The sequence below is a fragment of the Pteropus alecto genome, unplaced genomic scaffold (assembly GCF_000325575.1).
Source record: "Pteropus alecto unplaced genomic scaffold, ASM32557v1 scaffold3, whole genome shotgun sequence".
NCBI lineage: Eukaryota > Metazoa > Chordata > Mammalia > Chiroptera > Pteropodidae > Pteropus > Pteropus alecto.
This window is the reverse complement of record NW_006442484.1, coordinates 63,343,344-63,359,073: the sequence shown is the minus strand read 5'-3', so window position 1 is coordinate 63,359,073 and position 15,730 is coordinate 63,343,344. Positions and strand designations below refer to the sequence as shown.

The 15,730-nt window shown below is 40.2% G+C and overlaps 1 protein-coding gene and 1 pseudogene across 2 annotated transcripts in view; one reads left to right on the top strand and one right to left on the bottom strand.

The window, feature by feature from the left end:
- The window catches only part of SPATS2L (spermatogenesis associated serine rich 2 like), a 149,046-nt gene that overhangs the window by 19,163 nt on the left and 114,153 nt on the right, over nt 1-15,730 (bottom strand). The window contains exons 7-8 of one of the 2 annotated variants that reach the window (XM_006921328.3): nt 14,682-14,888; nt 13,196-13,331 (exon numbers count right to left, since the gene is read on the bottom strand). In XM_006921328.3, the coding sequence (XP_006921390.1) occupies nt 13,196-13,331; nt 14,682-14,888 (343 nt within the window). The remainder of the gene's footprint in view (nt 1-13,195; nt 13,332-14,681; nt 14,889-15,730) is intronic. The other variant, XM_015596755.2, reaches the window with a different exon arrangement.
- Nucleotides 5,003-5,121, top strand: LOC112470463 (annotated as a pseudogene).

Here is a 15,730-nt window from a genome sequence, read left to right as displayed (position 1 = left end):
GACTCTTCTTTAAATTTGGAGACTAAGACACTGAGTGACGAAGCTGCTTCATTCGGAAGCCTGGATGAGCCTTGTCAAGTCTCGTGTTCTTCAAAAAGAAAGATGCTGTGATAGGGACCAGCCTCAAGACTATCAGGGGTTGATAAGGTGGAGTAGAACCTGCTGGTGGATGCTGAGGAACAAAACCAGAATTTCAAAGGGCATTTAAAGAAATCTATCAGCAGAAGCAGCCAGAGTCAGTTGTTAAAGAGTTAAAAAACTAGGCCACCTTCCATCTCCACTGAGTTGGCCTCAGGGAGACAGTGTAATGAGAGAAACTGCCTGAGACCATCTGATCCCGAACAATTTTGCTTTAGGACCTTCTTGTGGATGAAGGGCTTCAGTCTGGAGCTTCCTTAACTCCTCAGCGGCCAAGCAGAACAAAGCAAGCAGAGAGGCTCCGGAAGGAGACAGAGTCCTGAGCCTCCTGCAGGATGAGTGTGCGGGAGGAGAGCCTCCTGCTCTCCAGCCCATTTGATTTTTTTTTAAATTGCTGGGGAGAAAGGAGTCTAATGAATGTTAAGGTGATGTTTCAGCCTTTCTGGCCTCTGTATTTTATATAAAGCAAACAGATGAGTGATATGCCATAGGGCAAGAATTCCTGTCTAAAGAATTTCTATTTTTCTCACATTTCACATATGCCCCCATTGTGGGTTCTGCGTTGGCCTTGAGCTGGGAATTAGCACTGATGGAAGAAGACGCCGTTCGTCCTGCCCACAAGTTAAGGCATCTATGTCTCTTCCCAAGTATGAAAGGATTTTGCTTACCAGGTGGAGTGCAGAAAAACTCCCTTTACACATTTAGAACCATGTTACCATGGGTACCATTTCCAGTCCAGCTCCCCAAGCATTATCAGAAATGTTTGGTCCCAGGGCAAAACTAGGCAGGGGTTTCAGCCGAACCATTTTTTCAACTATCTGTGCTGTCTCTGGCCTGACGTGGACGAATGCAACAGGACGGTGTGTGGTTCTCTATTCCTAGGTCAGGAGAACCAGTGGCCCTAACACGACAGGTGCCTACAAATGGCACACATGCTCTTGCATGTTGTCAACTCCCTGTTCCTCCTTTTTCTGTTCTGCTTCCTGAAGGACAGAGGAACATGCCACCCCAAAATACGGCACTTCAGTATATCATTTTGAGCTATAGGCCCTTGAAAAACAGCAAATGCAGGGAAAAGGCTTTCTCTGAACTCCCCTATCTGCCTAAAGACAGGTCCTCTACAAGGAATTTGGTTGTCATAAAACTCCTCCCTCCCTGGGAGTTTCATCAAATGCAAGGATTACTGACTCTTGTCATAGGACGTCAGAAGTCAACACTACACCCAGATACACTTTATCAGAAACTATCATACCTCCTTCCTAGTCTTCTATTCTTACCTAAAAATCACTTATGATCCCCTAATTCCCCCTCCTTTTTCCCTGTTAAGATGGTATTTAAGCCTGAGTTCTAAGCCACCTCTTTGAGTTCCTCATTTTCCCCTGGGCATCTGCCATGAAGTATACATGTTAATGAACTTCCGTTTGTTTTTCTCTTGTTAATCTGTGCTTTATGATAGGGGGTCTCAGCCGAGAACTCAGAAGGGTAGAGGGAAACTTGTTTTTCCTCACTTACATCCCCATGCTGTCCCCTCTCCTACACTCTGTGGACTGGCTACTGGTACCACCACCCATGCAGTTTCCATGACTCCTCTTCCTTCACCTCCCATGTGATCAAGTCCTCTGAAGTCCACCCCAGAAAAATCTCTCCTACCGTAATCCACTTCCACTGTTGCCACTTCAACTCCAGGCTCATCATCAAGTGGTCGGCTATGTTTATGTATTTTTTTTGGTTGGGATTCCTGGGTCTGTTCCCTTCTACTCTATTTTTGCATTTAGGTTTTACAACAATGTGAATTCTTTTTATAACCAGAAACAATGAATTTAGTAATAATTTAATAGTGAAATTTAATAATATAAATAATAATTTCTAACTAAAAATAATGAAATCAATTTTTTCCGAATGCAGCAGTAGTGACAAAATGATCTTTTAAAATAATTCTTGACTCCTACTGTATGATTTGGTAAACATACAAAACACGACTTACATGTCTACAGAATGTAGACTGGAGTTGGAATGCAACCATTTGATAAGTTGCCTAGTCACTGTGACTATCAGGGAAATAAAGTAGCAGTGCCTCTAAGCACGAACCACACTTCACATGTAAAGTTAAAATCTCTGTCAATGAATGCAACAACAGCACTCAATTTGCCAATCAGGCTGAGCTCATTCTATTTCTATTTCTTTTATCAGAGGTAATATAATCTGTTAATTTAATACTTCTTAGTCTGCATTTTTTATATTAGAATCCTGCGATGACTTAAGTCACAGTTAATGAATATTTCATCACACTGTCTGAGGTGTATTTCAGGAATGAGACGTGCAGATTTAGCACAAGGACTAACTCCCAACACTTACAAAATTCTAGAGTTCTTAAAAAGACAGTTAATTGAAAAAACAAACAAATAAGGATTCCTTTTTCTTCTCAGAAGTTTTAAAATGACATCAAGAGTTTCAAAATCCTGTAAAGCTACAAATCCCACAACACCACATGTTCAACGGAAAAATCTATATTCCTTGTAGACCTCCATTTAGAATTTTACATATGATTTTGCTTAATAATGATTCCTTATCCTTGAAAATTATTTCTTAGTTTTGTTTCTTTCTATGGAGATCACTATTCAAGGAAAGTCACTTAACTATGTTTAGTTTCTATAGCTACAAAAATGATATTTACGACCACCCTCTTAAAAACAAAAAAACTAAAACTTCATCTAAGGAAAAGAAAGCAAACTATTTGTGGATAGTAATTGTCTTATAGCACAAGGATACCATTTAAGGAATTGAATTAACATTCTTCTTCACATTTTTCTCTTTTTTTGTGCTCATTAAAAAAATTGAAAAGGCAGGATAAAATAAAACAAATTTCAAAATAAAACAAGGCAAAAGCTCTCTCGGTCTCATACCCAATATAGAGCCAACCACTCTGAACGCTGTTGAATTTCTTCCCAATCTTTTTTTGGGGGGTGGTAGTGTCTATGCAGAAGCCATCGTGGTTGTTGAATACGGATAACTTAGAAACAGAAGCAAGAGACTGATGTGGCACAAGAAGTTGCAGAGATATTGGCCCGTGTCCAAGCCAAGGCAGCCCAGTGTAGCTGAGACTGCTCCTGAACTCCTGTTGGGCTCCTGAACTCCTTGGCTCTCATGTGAAAAGGGGAGGGGTGGGAATATACACTTCTTGGTTTGGGCCATAAGGCTCTTCACCACCCAGCATCTCTAGTCTCATGTGCTGCCGCTACTCTTCAGGACCTGCCCTGGGCCATCAGCTTCCCCAATGGGGGGAACAAACAAAATATTAAACTCTATGTACTTACTTTTTATTCTAAAAAGTAGACTTTCCTCATCTTTACTATACAGATTAACAGGAGTACACATGTATGATTCACAAGTAAATTTTCTGGTTTGAGAGGGCTGTACTCAAAATTAATTGACGGAGTGAGACCCAAGGAACATATTCCTCTCAGAGCACACTGTGGCCTCTCTTGATTCTGGTTCCTTGTGTTGTTTCTTCTGCATAGAATCCTCTTTCTCCCTTCTCAGTATGTTACTCCCTAGTCTTCCTTCAAGAGCCAGCTCTAGTGTCACCTCTGCGATAGACCCTTTCTTGACGAGCCAGACGCTGTTGATTTTCCCCTCCTCCCTGTACAGCTCCATTACAATTTTTGCCATGCGGCATTACACAGCCTGTCTGTCTGCTCCCATTAGACTTTGGATTGTTTTAGGAAAGAGATCGTCTTTTATCACTCAGTATTTTTAGCAGTGCTTCTTCAAGTGTTTTCCTCAGACCACTTACACTGGTACATACTCTACTCATTAAAAGCAGATTCCCGGACTCCATCCCACACCCACAGAAGCCGAGTCCCTGGGAATGTGGCCCAGAGGATCCCCATGCATTCCAAACTTTGAGAATCATGGCCTTGTCACACATTCATCTATTTGTCGGATGGATGAAGGAAGGGGAAGAGGAGGTAGAAGAGAAGGCATGGTAAGACATGAAAGGGAAAGAAGGCTGCATTAGTGGCTACTGTGGCCATTCAGAAACAGGGGTCCTTTGGCTTTACTTGTCTCTTCATTGAGCAGTAAACAGTAAAAAGTTGTGACGAAATACCTATATCTCGTAGCTGGGATCCAGTGCATGCTAAATAAACAGAAAGGTGGAGAAGATTAACGTCTTGGTATAGAGGGAAAGAAATTTACTAAATGCTGATCTGGAAGGGAAGAGAATCAAGCTAGATTAAACTTCTATCATGGGCCAGGCTAGAGATTTTCTAGAATAATCTAAGAAATGCATATCTTGTACATGAATAATCACAAAACTCCTAGAAAGTGACAGCAACACCCGTTTTATAGCTGAGTAGAAGTTAAGAAACTCAATCATCTTCAGAGCTATAATATGAGAAGATGAGATTTAAACACCATTCTTTCTAACTCTAAACCCCATGCTTCCAATTAAGTGGTTAATAAACCTTGAAAATGTGACTTTTGTTAGAATATGGCCTACTAAGAATCAAAAGTTTACAGTCACTGGAAGAATAATATAACATACATTTAAGGAATTTTATTATATTAACTTCAAGTATTTTATACAGTCTTTTATAAGATTCATTGATATTCTAGCAGACAAACTGCTCCAAATGAAGCCTCAGTCTCACTCTAAGAGACTACAGAGTCTCACTCTGTACCAGTCTAAAAACAGAAATAAACTCCAAGATCTATTCTGAAATTATGACCTAGGATATCTCAGTCTAAAAATTATAATGTATTTTATATTTAAACTAATATAGAAGAACAAATTCATCTTATTTTCCCAGTGAAAATGGATTATACTGTAAATTAAACACACACACACACACACACACACAAAGTCTATGGCCATGCCACGCTGAACGTGCCCGATCCTGTTTGATCTTGGAAGCTAAGCAGGGTCGGGCCTAGTTAGTACTTGGATGGGAGACCACCTAGGAATACTAGGTGCCAAAGGCATTTAAAAAGAAACAACAACAACAACAACACACACACACACGCACGCACGCACGCACACATACTCTCCCTCTGGGATTGTATAGATAGAACAATTGGCTTGATTCCTTTTTATATTTCTATTCCATGATGAAAACTAACAATTCCTATTCAGGAGCATGTTACCAGGCTGGTTTGATTGGTAGCCTTCATTTGCTAAAAAGATTCAGAAATCTTTTGAGATTTCAAGCTGAAATCAGAATCAACTTCTTATCCCCCAGCTCTTATTGTGGGTCTATTATTCTGCAAAGAAGGCTGCAGTGAAAGGAAAGCCGCCTTCCGATGCTAAGTGTGCGACTGACATAATGTATGGAGGTAATCACACATGTGGCTCAGAAAGGCTATTAATACAAGGTGCTATTTATGCTGGTTTCCTGGGGACTATACCAAAACTGAAAAGGCTAGTTCTGTGTTTTTTGTCTTCATCAACCTGCTCTTCCTTCACGTCACTGATTGACTCAGTCCTTGCAGTGGCCCTGGGGAAACATCTCATGCAGAGAAAAATCTTCAGGACGAAAGAAAATAGGAAAAAAGAAGCTTCCACTCCCAAAAGTGAGCTACACTATTTAGAATGACATAGTCACGAATGAGGCAGTATTTGAAATACAGTGTACCACAGGGACTTGCCTTAGTCACAAAGTCACAAGGACCTTGAGTTTCTCCATGGGATATGATATTTACCCTTTTCGCAATTTCAGAATGGATTCTGGAGCTTATTTCTGTTTATTGGACTGGTACAGAGTAAGAAAATGGAGTCATTTGGACAAAAAACCCAGAAACAAAAAAAACCAATATATATGGCTCTCTCGAGGCATAAATATATTAGCCTCTTCTATTATTGTCTCTTGATATCCTCTGCAGGTGTGTGTTCATCTCCATACTGTGCATTCCTTCAATATGTTGGCATAATCTCGAACACTGGGCGTGGGGAGAAAAAAACAGGTTTGTTTAATTTCTGTTGTAAAGTGTTCTGTACAAGTCACAAGCAGGTGGGTACTTAGGAAAACCATTTGATAAAGAGGAAAGGGATTAATCAGAAAGTCTTATTTGTACAGGTTTTGATCAATAGGAAGATCGTATTCATTTCCAGAGCAGAAGGACACAGAAACCTTTTATTAAATTTCTTTTAAAAATCATAAAAAAAAAAATACAATGCAAACCCTTGGTTTTGTCTTCATTACACATTTAGCCTAAGGATTTGGCAAAATCTAGCAATCGTTTAACACACTGCTGATATTTTAATAGGGAACTGAAGGTTTTGTAAAATTATTACATAACAATGCTCAGTGGCTGAAAAGGTTACAAACTTCAGCTCTCCTGCTGGTAATCCCATTAACCAACATCCCTTGTTGAATGGCGCAGAGAAAAGCATCATCTTAGTCACGGACAGCACACTACTCCAGATATTCTTGATGCTGGTGGGGGCACTAGCAATGCTTACTATTCCGGCCACACAGTTTTAAAATGGAGTCTCTATTCATTACCTATTCTTATGTCAACATCCTCTGTGTGACTGAACTCAAAAACCAAGTTTGCTTGCTGTCACAGCATCTACTCTGTGACACAGATCTGATTGTAGGACCTGTTTTACCTAGTACTTATTTTCCCTATGTTTATCTATCAAAGTACACACTGCTACAATTCCAATGACTCCCTTAATTGAGAGGGTAATTAAATGGTTAACAAGTATTTGTTCAACCGCTACTGACTGTACCATAAGATACGCAAAAAGACCTGTTTTCCTTCAGTTTAAGGAGCACAGGGGCTAGCACACCTGAAGATGTCACCGGCAGTAGAGTAGCTGGACGGACATATGCCATTGCATGCCCAGGAACACCAAGTAATATTGCTGCCTGGCTGAAGCCAAAGAAAAATAATAATCCCCTAGACAGAAGAATTTCCTACTGTATTTATTTTTACATGCTTCTGATCTTCATCCTAATCTCGGTCCCCTCTATGCTATTTGGTTTTATTGCAAAATGAGAAAAAGACTCAGGTAGAGACAGAATGGCTAATGAAAGTGACTGCCTATCATTAGCTACAAGCATCAGTTCTCAACATTTCCATTTTCTCCTAAGAACTGAGTTAAATTCTATAATGAAAAATTGACAAAAAAGCAAAGCCCTCAATGTTCTACACTGCAATACAATTGTTTTTCTGGTCTTAAGGAGACAAAAATGTAATTTGACCTTGAAAATGTGTAGCTAGAAGGTTTATGTTTCAGGCAATAAAAAAATGTTTTTTCTTACTTCGCTGATCTGAAAAGAGAAGACACCACGGTTATGTCCTTTGGGTGTGTAAATGATTGGAAAGGAAATATCCTCTCATGTCTCCAGTGGTGCATTAGGAGGACAAGTGGGGTGGGGCAGGTAGACACTCAGTGCTGTAGAGGGAGGAATCTCTGCCCTCCCCTCAGGGAGCTACAGCAGAACACACAGATGGACTGTGTCCAAGTTGACCGTGACGACGGACATGGAGTCTTCCTCTCTCTTTCTTCGCCCAGATTTCCTCAGCATTATTGATGTCTTAGGACAGATAATTCTTTGTAATGTGGGTGGGGGTGGGGGAAGAGGACTGTCCTGTGCATTGTAGGATATTTAGCAGATGCCTGGCCTCTACCTACTAGATGCCAATTCTAACAACCAAAAATATTCCAGACATGCTCTCTCCTGGGGGTGCAAATTCTTGCTCTAGCCCCAGACATATCACTCCCTTTGCAGGACTCTTAACCAGTGAGTTTCAACCACAGGTGCAGAAAAGAATCACCTAGAGTTCTTCTTTTTTTTTTAAAAAAGAACACTATTTCTGGGTCCACTTCAGACCAGTGACATCAGCATCTCTGGGGGCGGCAACTAGGCAAAGGATGACCACAAAGCTCTAAGAGTTTAATTATAGTGTATACATATATACTTTGGTATGGAGAGAAGTAAATATTAATTTACAAGTATCATCTTTTGGGCATTGTTAAGTTAGTCACAAAGAGGGAAAAATAAAAACTCTAAAGAGCACAGAAAATTCAGGCTATTAGCATTGTATGGAGAGCCAGGTATTAACCTAAAAGCAGCTAAGCATTTGGGAAATGTAGGGTGAAAAAAAACAACCAATGAGGAAAGAGTCCTAAGTGATAAAACTGCAAAAGAAGAAAAATGGTCTTATTTGGACTCAAACTGAAGTAGTTCCAAGACTGTATGCTCCAAGGGTTTTATACTGTTTGGGCACCCAAGGATCAGCAAACAGGGGATATGGGACAGACTGCCGAATAGCTTGTTCTGAAATACAACAGCCCCACCGGCAATTTCCTTTTCAGGAGGCCTTCTCACAGCCCAGAAGAAGGGCACAATATTTAAAACACCACGGTGATGATACCTGGTCTGTGTGTGGGCCACCCTGCTGACCACCAGGTGGTCTATGCGGTTCTGCTTGGCTACCGCTAGGGCTTCCGTAGCAGATGAGAGGCTTCCTTTGTAGTGGGGCTTGAGGCAGGCCAGAAGAATTTAGACTTATCTCAAAAAAGCTTTTTCTGCAGCCTGAAAATCTCACTTTCAGAGTTATTCTTTTGGCTGGTGGAGAGAGTCTCAACAGACTCTATTAACATTTGTTAACATGTAAATATGTCACTTTGGGAGGAACGACACATGGCCATCAAGAGGATGAGGTTATCGGTTACACAAAAATGAGTTTCAGTGGTTAAAAAGAAGGAACGGGAAGGGAAATGGGAACTCCATTCTAAGTTCCCATCTGGTAGTGAGTGGTCCCATGGTGAGGAGCCCCTGGCCTGCAGGGGTCAGCAGGAGGTTCACCCTGCTCTGTTGTGAGGGAAGAAACTCCAAGATAGAGAGAAGGGGAAAGTGGGCATGGGTTTAGCATCAGGAGAGCTGAAACTCCTGAGCTACTTGTGAATTCTCCTTGAGCCAGACTTGGCACTGCTTCAAGAAAAAATAAACATGAGGCATAGGGACATTTCTGGCCCCTTTATACAGAACGCATGCTTTGATTGATTTCCCTTTCCTATCTGAACCCCAAATTGTCCCATTTTCCGCAACCCTGTTACCCCACCCTCAGCGCACAAACCCATTCTCTGCATCCCTGTACCCCACCCCCAGGACACACATCCTTTGGCTCATTACCATCTTCCATTTTCTTTGGGAGTGCTTTTAGTTAGATGTTAAATCTCCAATAGCACCTAACAATCTTTATAGCTCTACTTTGGAATACTTTCTCCCCAGCATATGGCAGAACCATCAAGTATTACTCTTCCTCCTCAATGTTTTTTAATTCAATGTTTTATTGCTCATTTTCAGCCTTCGGCATCAACTTGGACACACATACACACACACACACACACACGCAGATTTGTGAAGAGAAGCTAGACTAGTTTGCACACAAAGCAATTAAATCTGGCAGTTATAATTCCAAAGAATGAATATTTTCCAGTTGTGGTAGGGGGCCAATCATACAGAAAAGAAACCAGCTGTTTCATGTTAGTTCCTGATGGAACTTTTACACAGATGCTCATGTTGCAAAATTTATTTTCTGTTAAGACGTATCGTGAGAGCACTGTGTCATATTTGTTCCCCTGTCAAATCTCCATTCTTTCTGGGCAAATAAGAATGATCCATGTAATGGTCAGTTAGCCCCATGTAACCGCGTCCCGGCTAAATGCCAACTTGGATATTACAGTCTAGCTACTTAATGGTTTTCTTCAGGATCTGTATTGAACAAAGTATTCTTCACAACCAGACTGGGAAGGATAAGTATTTAGTTAAATTTTCTCAGATAGCTGCTGACCTGGTCCTGAGCATGTGCAAACAAGTGCCTTCTCCCAGGTTCACAAAATCATCATCATTGGGGGTAATTCTTTCAGGCAGGATTTACCTCCTGAAGCTGGCACTTTGGTAGCAAAGTCAATGTTTTGATTTTCTATTTATTTCTGAGAGTTTCTATTTATTTCTAAACTACACACGACTCCTGTTTAATTCTTCGGCGAGAGAACTGGGTGGCCTGGAGTAGGGAGAGGAGAGGGACTGGAAGTGCAATGTTGCTCGTGTACCAGATGAGTTGCCAGCTGCCTCAGAACCAGCACCCTTTAGAATTCTCTAGAGGACTTATCCCACATCCTCCGAATCTGGATATGTCTTGTGATGTAATCTTGAAGTTTCAATTGTATTAAATGAGCGGTGCCGCATTAAAAATTCTAATGCCTATAGTTCATGACCTCATCACCAATAGGGTAGCTTAATTTTCAAAAACATTTAAGTTGCCTTCTTCAGTTCTGTTGCCTGCTATTTTTCAAGAGCACCACAATCCCTAAAATTCATCCCTCAGAAAACCTGAGGGAGACTTCATTCAAGAACATCACCACATTGGCTGGGCTACAGGCTTATGTGGAACACAGTCAAAGTTTTTCCACTTGGTAGAAAAGCATGTAATTGGTTGATAAAAACAAACAACAACAACAAAAAACAACTTTGGTTTTATTTTCAAGTTAACAGTTATGTTATTATTTTGGGATCATTTTTATTAAGAGTTAGAGCAGAAAACAAGTTCTGGTGTTTTGTCATTTTGCAGCAACAGCATACAGGAAACAGTTGATCTAAATTTTTTCTTCTTCAGTTTGGAGGGAAAGTGCCACTTAGTTAAGTAGGGGACTTTTAAACAGCAGTATTGCTTGGCAGAGCTGATTCAGAAGTGATCTTTCCCATCAGTTTAAAACACAATGTGAATTACAAGCAGAAAAAAGATATACAACTTCCCTGGGTGCTGACTTTCCTGGCCCCACGCTTTCAGCTCTTGAGGAGCGAAACACTCAAAGAATCTGTTATAAATCTTAAGATGTCCCGTGACTCATGTGATGTTCATTTTACTAAGGAAATAAAATAAAATAAAAAAAAGTACTCAGAGCAGCTGGAGGAGAGAGGTAATTTGAGGTCATTGCTACACTTTGTCAATTAGTGTGTGAGTCACTCAGATGGAAGGTATAATACAGAGGCCTCAGAGGAAGAGTTTATTCTAAAATGTCACACAAAAGGATAAGACAGAGTGGTCTTCTCTGAGCAGCTAGCTGATGCCTCCAGACAGAGGCTGGCCAACTACGACCCCCAGGAGCCAAATCTGGCCCATGGCCGTTTTGCATTAGCTCCAGCTGCTTTTGTGCCACAACAGCAAAGCTGAGTCGTTGCAAAGACCTTATAGCCCATAAAGCTTATAGTATTTACTAGCTGGCCCTTTACAGATAAAGTTTGCTGACTCTGCCTCTACAGTACAGGCCTGGAAGTTGAGTGTGATATATATATTAGAGTAACTTAAGGACATATTGGAAAAGTCATATAACCATAAAATTTAAAAACCAATAATAATAAGAAGGACACCTTTCATTTGTATAGTATCTATACCTTTTCTAAGTACTTGGAGTTTGCTTTGAACAATTAGATTGAACAATCAGATAGGTTATAATCTGATTAAACAGAGAAGAGGTCTACGAAGGTCAAGGTGCTGTGACTGGGTGAAGGGCAAATGATTCCTCACCAAATGATAACTGAAAGGCATGGTCTTCTTTCAAGTCCTTAGTGTCTTATGTACCTTTGGGATCTTGTATTATATGTAGCACATGGCTTGAAATTCAAGAATTTTAGATTAGTGTTAAGCGTAATCCTTAGTTTTATACAACTCAACAATCAGCTAAAAAGCACATCAGTGTCCAAAAAGGGCCTTAAAATAGGAAAGATGTGCAGAAGATGTGATCAAATTCTAGATCATGAAAGGCCAGTGATATATAGAGAACATGTTATGTGAGCCTGGGCATTGTGGATGTGGCTTTTTTTTTTTTTTTCCTGTATTTTTCTTTTTCTTTTTTTGCACCCTGATTTTCCTCTAGGAGCCATAGCTCTTCAATTCTCAGTCCATGGGGTTCAGGTGGGGCTTACCCCACCACTAAGTCTGTGGTGGGCATGACTCAGCCTGGCTAGTGGGAAGACTTCCACTAGCCTTCCAGCAATAGTAACTGGTTTAGGGACAGATACATGACCCAACCCGGCCAATGGGAACTAGTCCTTGGACTTTAGTTGGAACTACTGGATACAAAGCCCTCTTTCGGATAATAGGGATTATGGATTATGTGAGTCTGAAGCTGCCACGGATCATCCTTGCTGCTACATGCCTAAGAATGAAGCTAAGAATAAGCAGAACCAGGAGAATGTGGGAAACACTGAGCGGAAAGGAGAAAGAGAGAGTGAGAGAAGAAAGGAGGGCGGGAGATAGTGAGAAACTGACTCGATAACGTAATTTGGGTTTAGAACTAAATTCAATTAAAGAAATATTCTGAAGTTTTCATGTACATCAGCCAGTAAATTCTCTTTTATCTTTAACTAGTATGACTTGGGTTTCTGTCACTTGGAACCGAAAAGTTCTGATTGATACACTGAGACCATTTATCTATTGATAATAACTTAACCTTACTAACAAATACTTCATTTCAATTGTGGACATGAGCAAAATGTGCAGGACTCGAAGCAATGTCTTCCAACAAAATCAGCGCAGAGCACGGCAAGGCAGAATGAAAACCACACTGGCATACTACTTCTTAATTCTAGTCTTAAAGATCCCCCCAAATGGGATTCTATCACTTATATGAGATATATCTGAGTTTTGTTAAGGGAGTTTTTCCCTTTTTAATGACAAAGCTGGAAAATATTTTTTCTTGGTAGTATTCATGATATCAGCCTTCTAGAGATTTGTCAAAAATATCATTTGTTGAGGTTTTGTTCTCTGTTGAGATTGTGTACTACATCATTCATACTTTTGGGTAAACTTCAATGCCAATAAATTATGTGTATCAGGTTTCTTTTTATTCAAACACATTCTCTTCTTTTTTATTCCCAAGGTACATGCCTCTGCCTGCAGGACTTAAAAAAATCTGCTGAAGAGTTGTTCTGTGATGTTTATGTATTAAATAATCAACACTTTCCATCCGATGCTTTTACCTACCTATAGGAACAGCTCAAGTGCCACAGATTTATGGTTTCTAAGTTGAATTACTCACCAGTTGTGTAATTCAGCAAAGGCAGCTTTGATCTTCTTCACTGAACTATCCACTTCCTCCTTGATCATGACGCGATATCTAGTTAGAGACACAGTGCAGCGTTGCAAATCCTTCACTGATTTCTCAATATTTGGGCCTAAAATTAATGTCGAGGAAAAATATGTTAAATTGAGCACTTCATATGTGTGAGCTGAACAACAACAAAAACCCCAACTTACTCACCCCACCAAATAGAGAGATTTTGTTTTATTTTTCGATGAAAAAAAAAAAAAAAAGGTCTGTCAAGCAGGTATTCATAACGCAGGGTTTTTAAAACCCAGAGTGGGTGATTCGTATGGCCCCTGAGACTGCTGTGATTTTACCAGTAGGTTCTCTGGCTGGCCCATGCTGGGCACACGTGTCTCCTTTGTTCTTTGGAAAGAGGTTCTGATCATATGTTCTATCACAAACTGCAGTTTCTTGGAATCTGATATGTCTAAAGACCATTTGTGCTACTGGCTCTTTCTGTAAACACCACTCTGCGTGGTTAAAAGCCAGCAGGGCTTTTGGAAGAGGAAAATGACATAGAGATTGGGAGAGGCACAAATGAGCTAGAAAGAGGATGGAGCATTGGTGCCAGGTACGCTGGCTCTGGCCCCATCTCTCCTGAGCCAGGCCTGTAATTATAGCAGCAGCACTTAGAGCAGCTCTATGGGTGCCAATCTTGCCTGATTTCCTGAAACTGTCACCAGGGTTTACAGATAGTGCAAAAACAAACAGGCAAATTGTATTTATCCCAACAAGGGCATATTTCTTAGAAGAAAGAAATCTCCCTCAAGAAAAGTGAGAAAGTTTATCAAACCAAAGCCAAGGAAATCAGATACAACTGAGGCTAAATGAGAAGAATATTATATAATCTCTGGGAATCAGAAAGGAAGTGATTTAGACCCTTTAATTTTTAACACCAGTTATGTATAAAGTATATAAAAGCTTGAATAATAATAAAAATATAGTGTGCCAAATATAAAACCCTTTCAGTGTTATGTTGCCTGAAAGTTCTAACAGAACTGAATTCATGTGAGGAAGATCATATCTGAAGAAGACATACCAGCCTCTAGACTCATCTTTGTTCAATGCAAGTTCAGAACTTGTATATCAGGAAAACATTCAGCATTTACATTTCTAAAAGAGCTCCCGCATTAACATTTTCTTTGCGAGATACTAGGGTGGAAAGAATTTGTGGTGCGAATTTATCTGTGACTCAAAGGGAAGAATGGCCACAGAGCGGCAGAGAAAGGGGATGTAATTCCACGTAAACACTGAGGACCTTCGATTAACACAGGAGGAATCACATCAGCCTTTCAATCTATGTGGGTCACAGAAAGAAATGCAAGTTCACGTATATCTCTCTTCACTAAGTGGCATCTTTTGGAAAGTTCTGTCATTCTGGCACTTCTCTGTGTGTGCAAAATATGTTGAATCATTTGTGCAAAAGAAATCACTTTACCTCTTTTCTTTGCCAACTCATCTGGCTTTATTTCAAGATGAGCTGCAGGGGCATTGGGATTAACAGGAGATGTTTTTGCCTTAGGCTTGCTTGGGTTACAAGGCTGCTCAGCTGACCACTGTAGGCCATCTGACCTCTCTGGTGTTCCGTGTATAGGTTTGGGGTTCCCATCTAAGGATAGTTTCTGTTGCAGTGGTCTGTTGCCTTCTGTAAGAAAACACCAAATAATGACTTTGAAATGATAAACTAAAAACACTGATGATAAAGTGATGGGGGATGCCAAGATTTTTGCTTTTGTTTACATGTTGGCAATAATGCCTTTCATTGAAAACAGTCAAGAAACTGTTTTAATAGAATCCCCAGAAGATTAGAGGATATACTACAAATAGAAAGAGCCTTGTACTTGGAGTCAGAAGACCTGCCTGGGTGTTTCGGCTCTGGCAATTACCTACAGGGTGACCGTGGGTAAATGACTTAACATCTCCGAGCCTTAGTTTCCTCTCCTAGACAAGAATTAGGAGGCTTACATCAGATACTTGAGATGATCATTTTTTTCCCCATTCGGTAAAGGCTTAGATGTCTTTAAGTATGATTTTGTATTGAGGCTATAAAAATGCAGCCTTCCTATCTCCAAGTGCTACATTAATGTCTTGTGGTATTTTATTCTGAATTAATGAAGGCAGAAGAGTGATGGGGATAGGGCAAGAATGAAGTGACAACAGGTACTATAATCATTTCATCTAATTTATGGATGGATTAAATCAGGAAACATCATCATAATATCTTAACTATATTTAAAATCTAGGAAGTCAGAGTCCCTGTGAAGCTCTAATAGATGTGGCAATGAATTAGCAGCATGTTGCTTTCGGCATCTTTTAAAGTTAGGCTCCTATTTAGTTATTGCTGGAGTGAATTAAATGGCACCTTAGTGGCCTGAAAAGGAAATGTATCACTCTTAACATCTTACTTATAACCAGAGAGAACTTTAGGTGTGAAAAAAGGAAAGCCAGGGTGCTTCTGAAGGTCAGGTTCTTGGAAAGCTGGGTTTA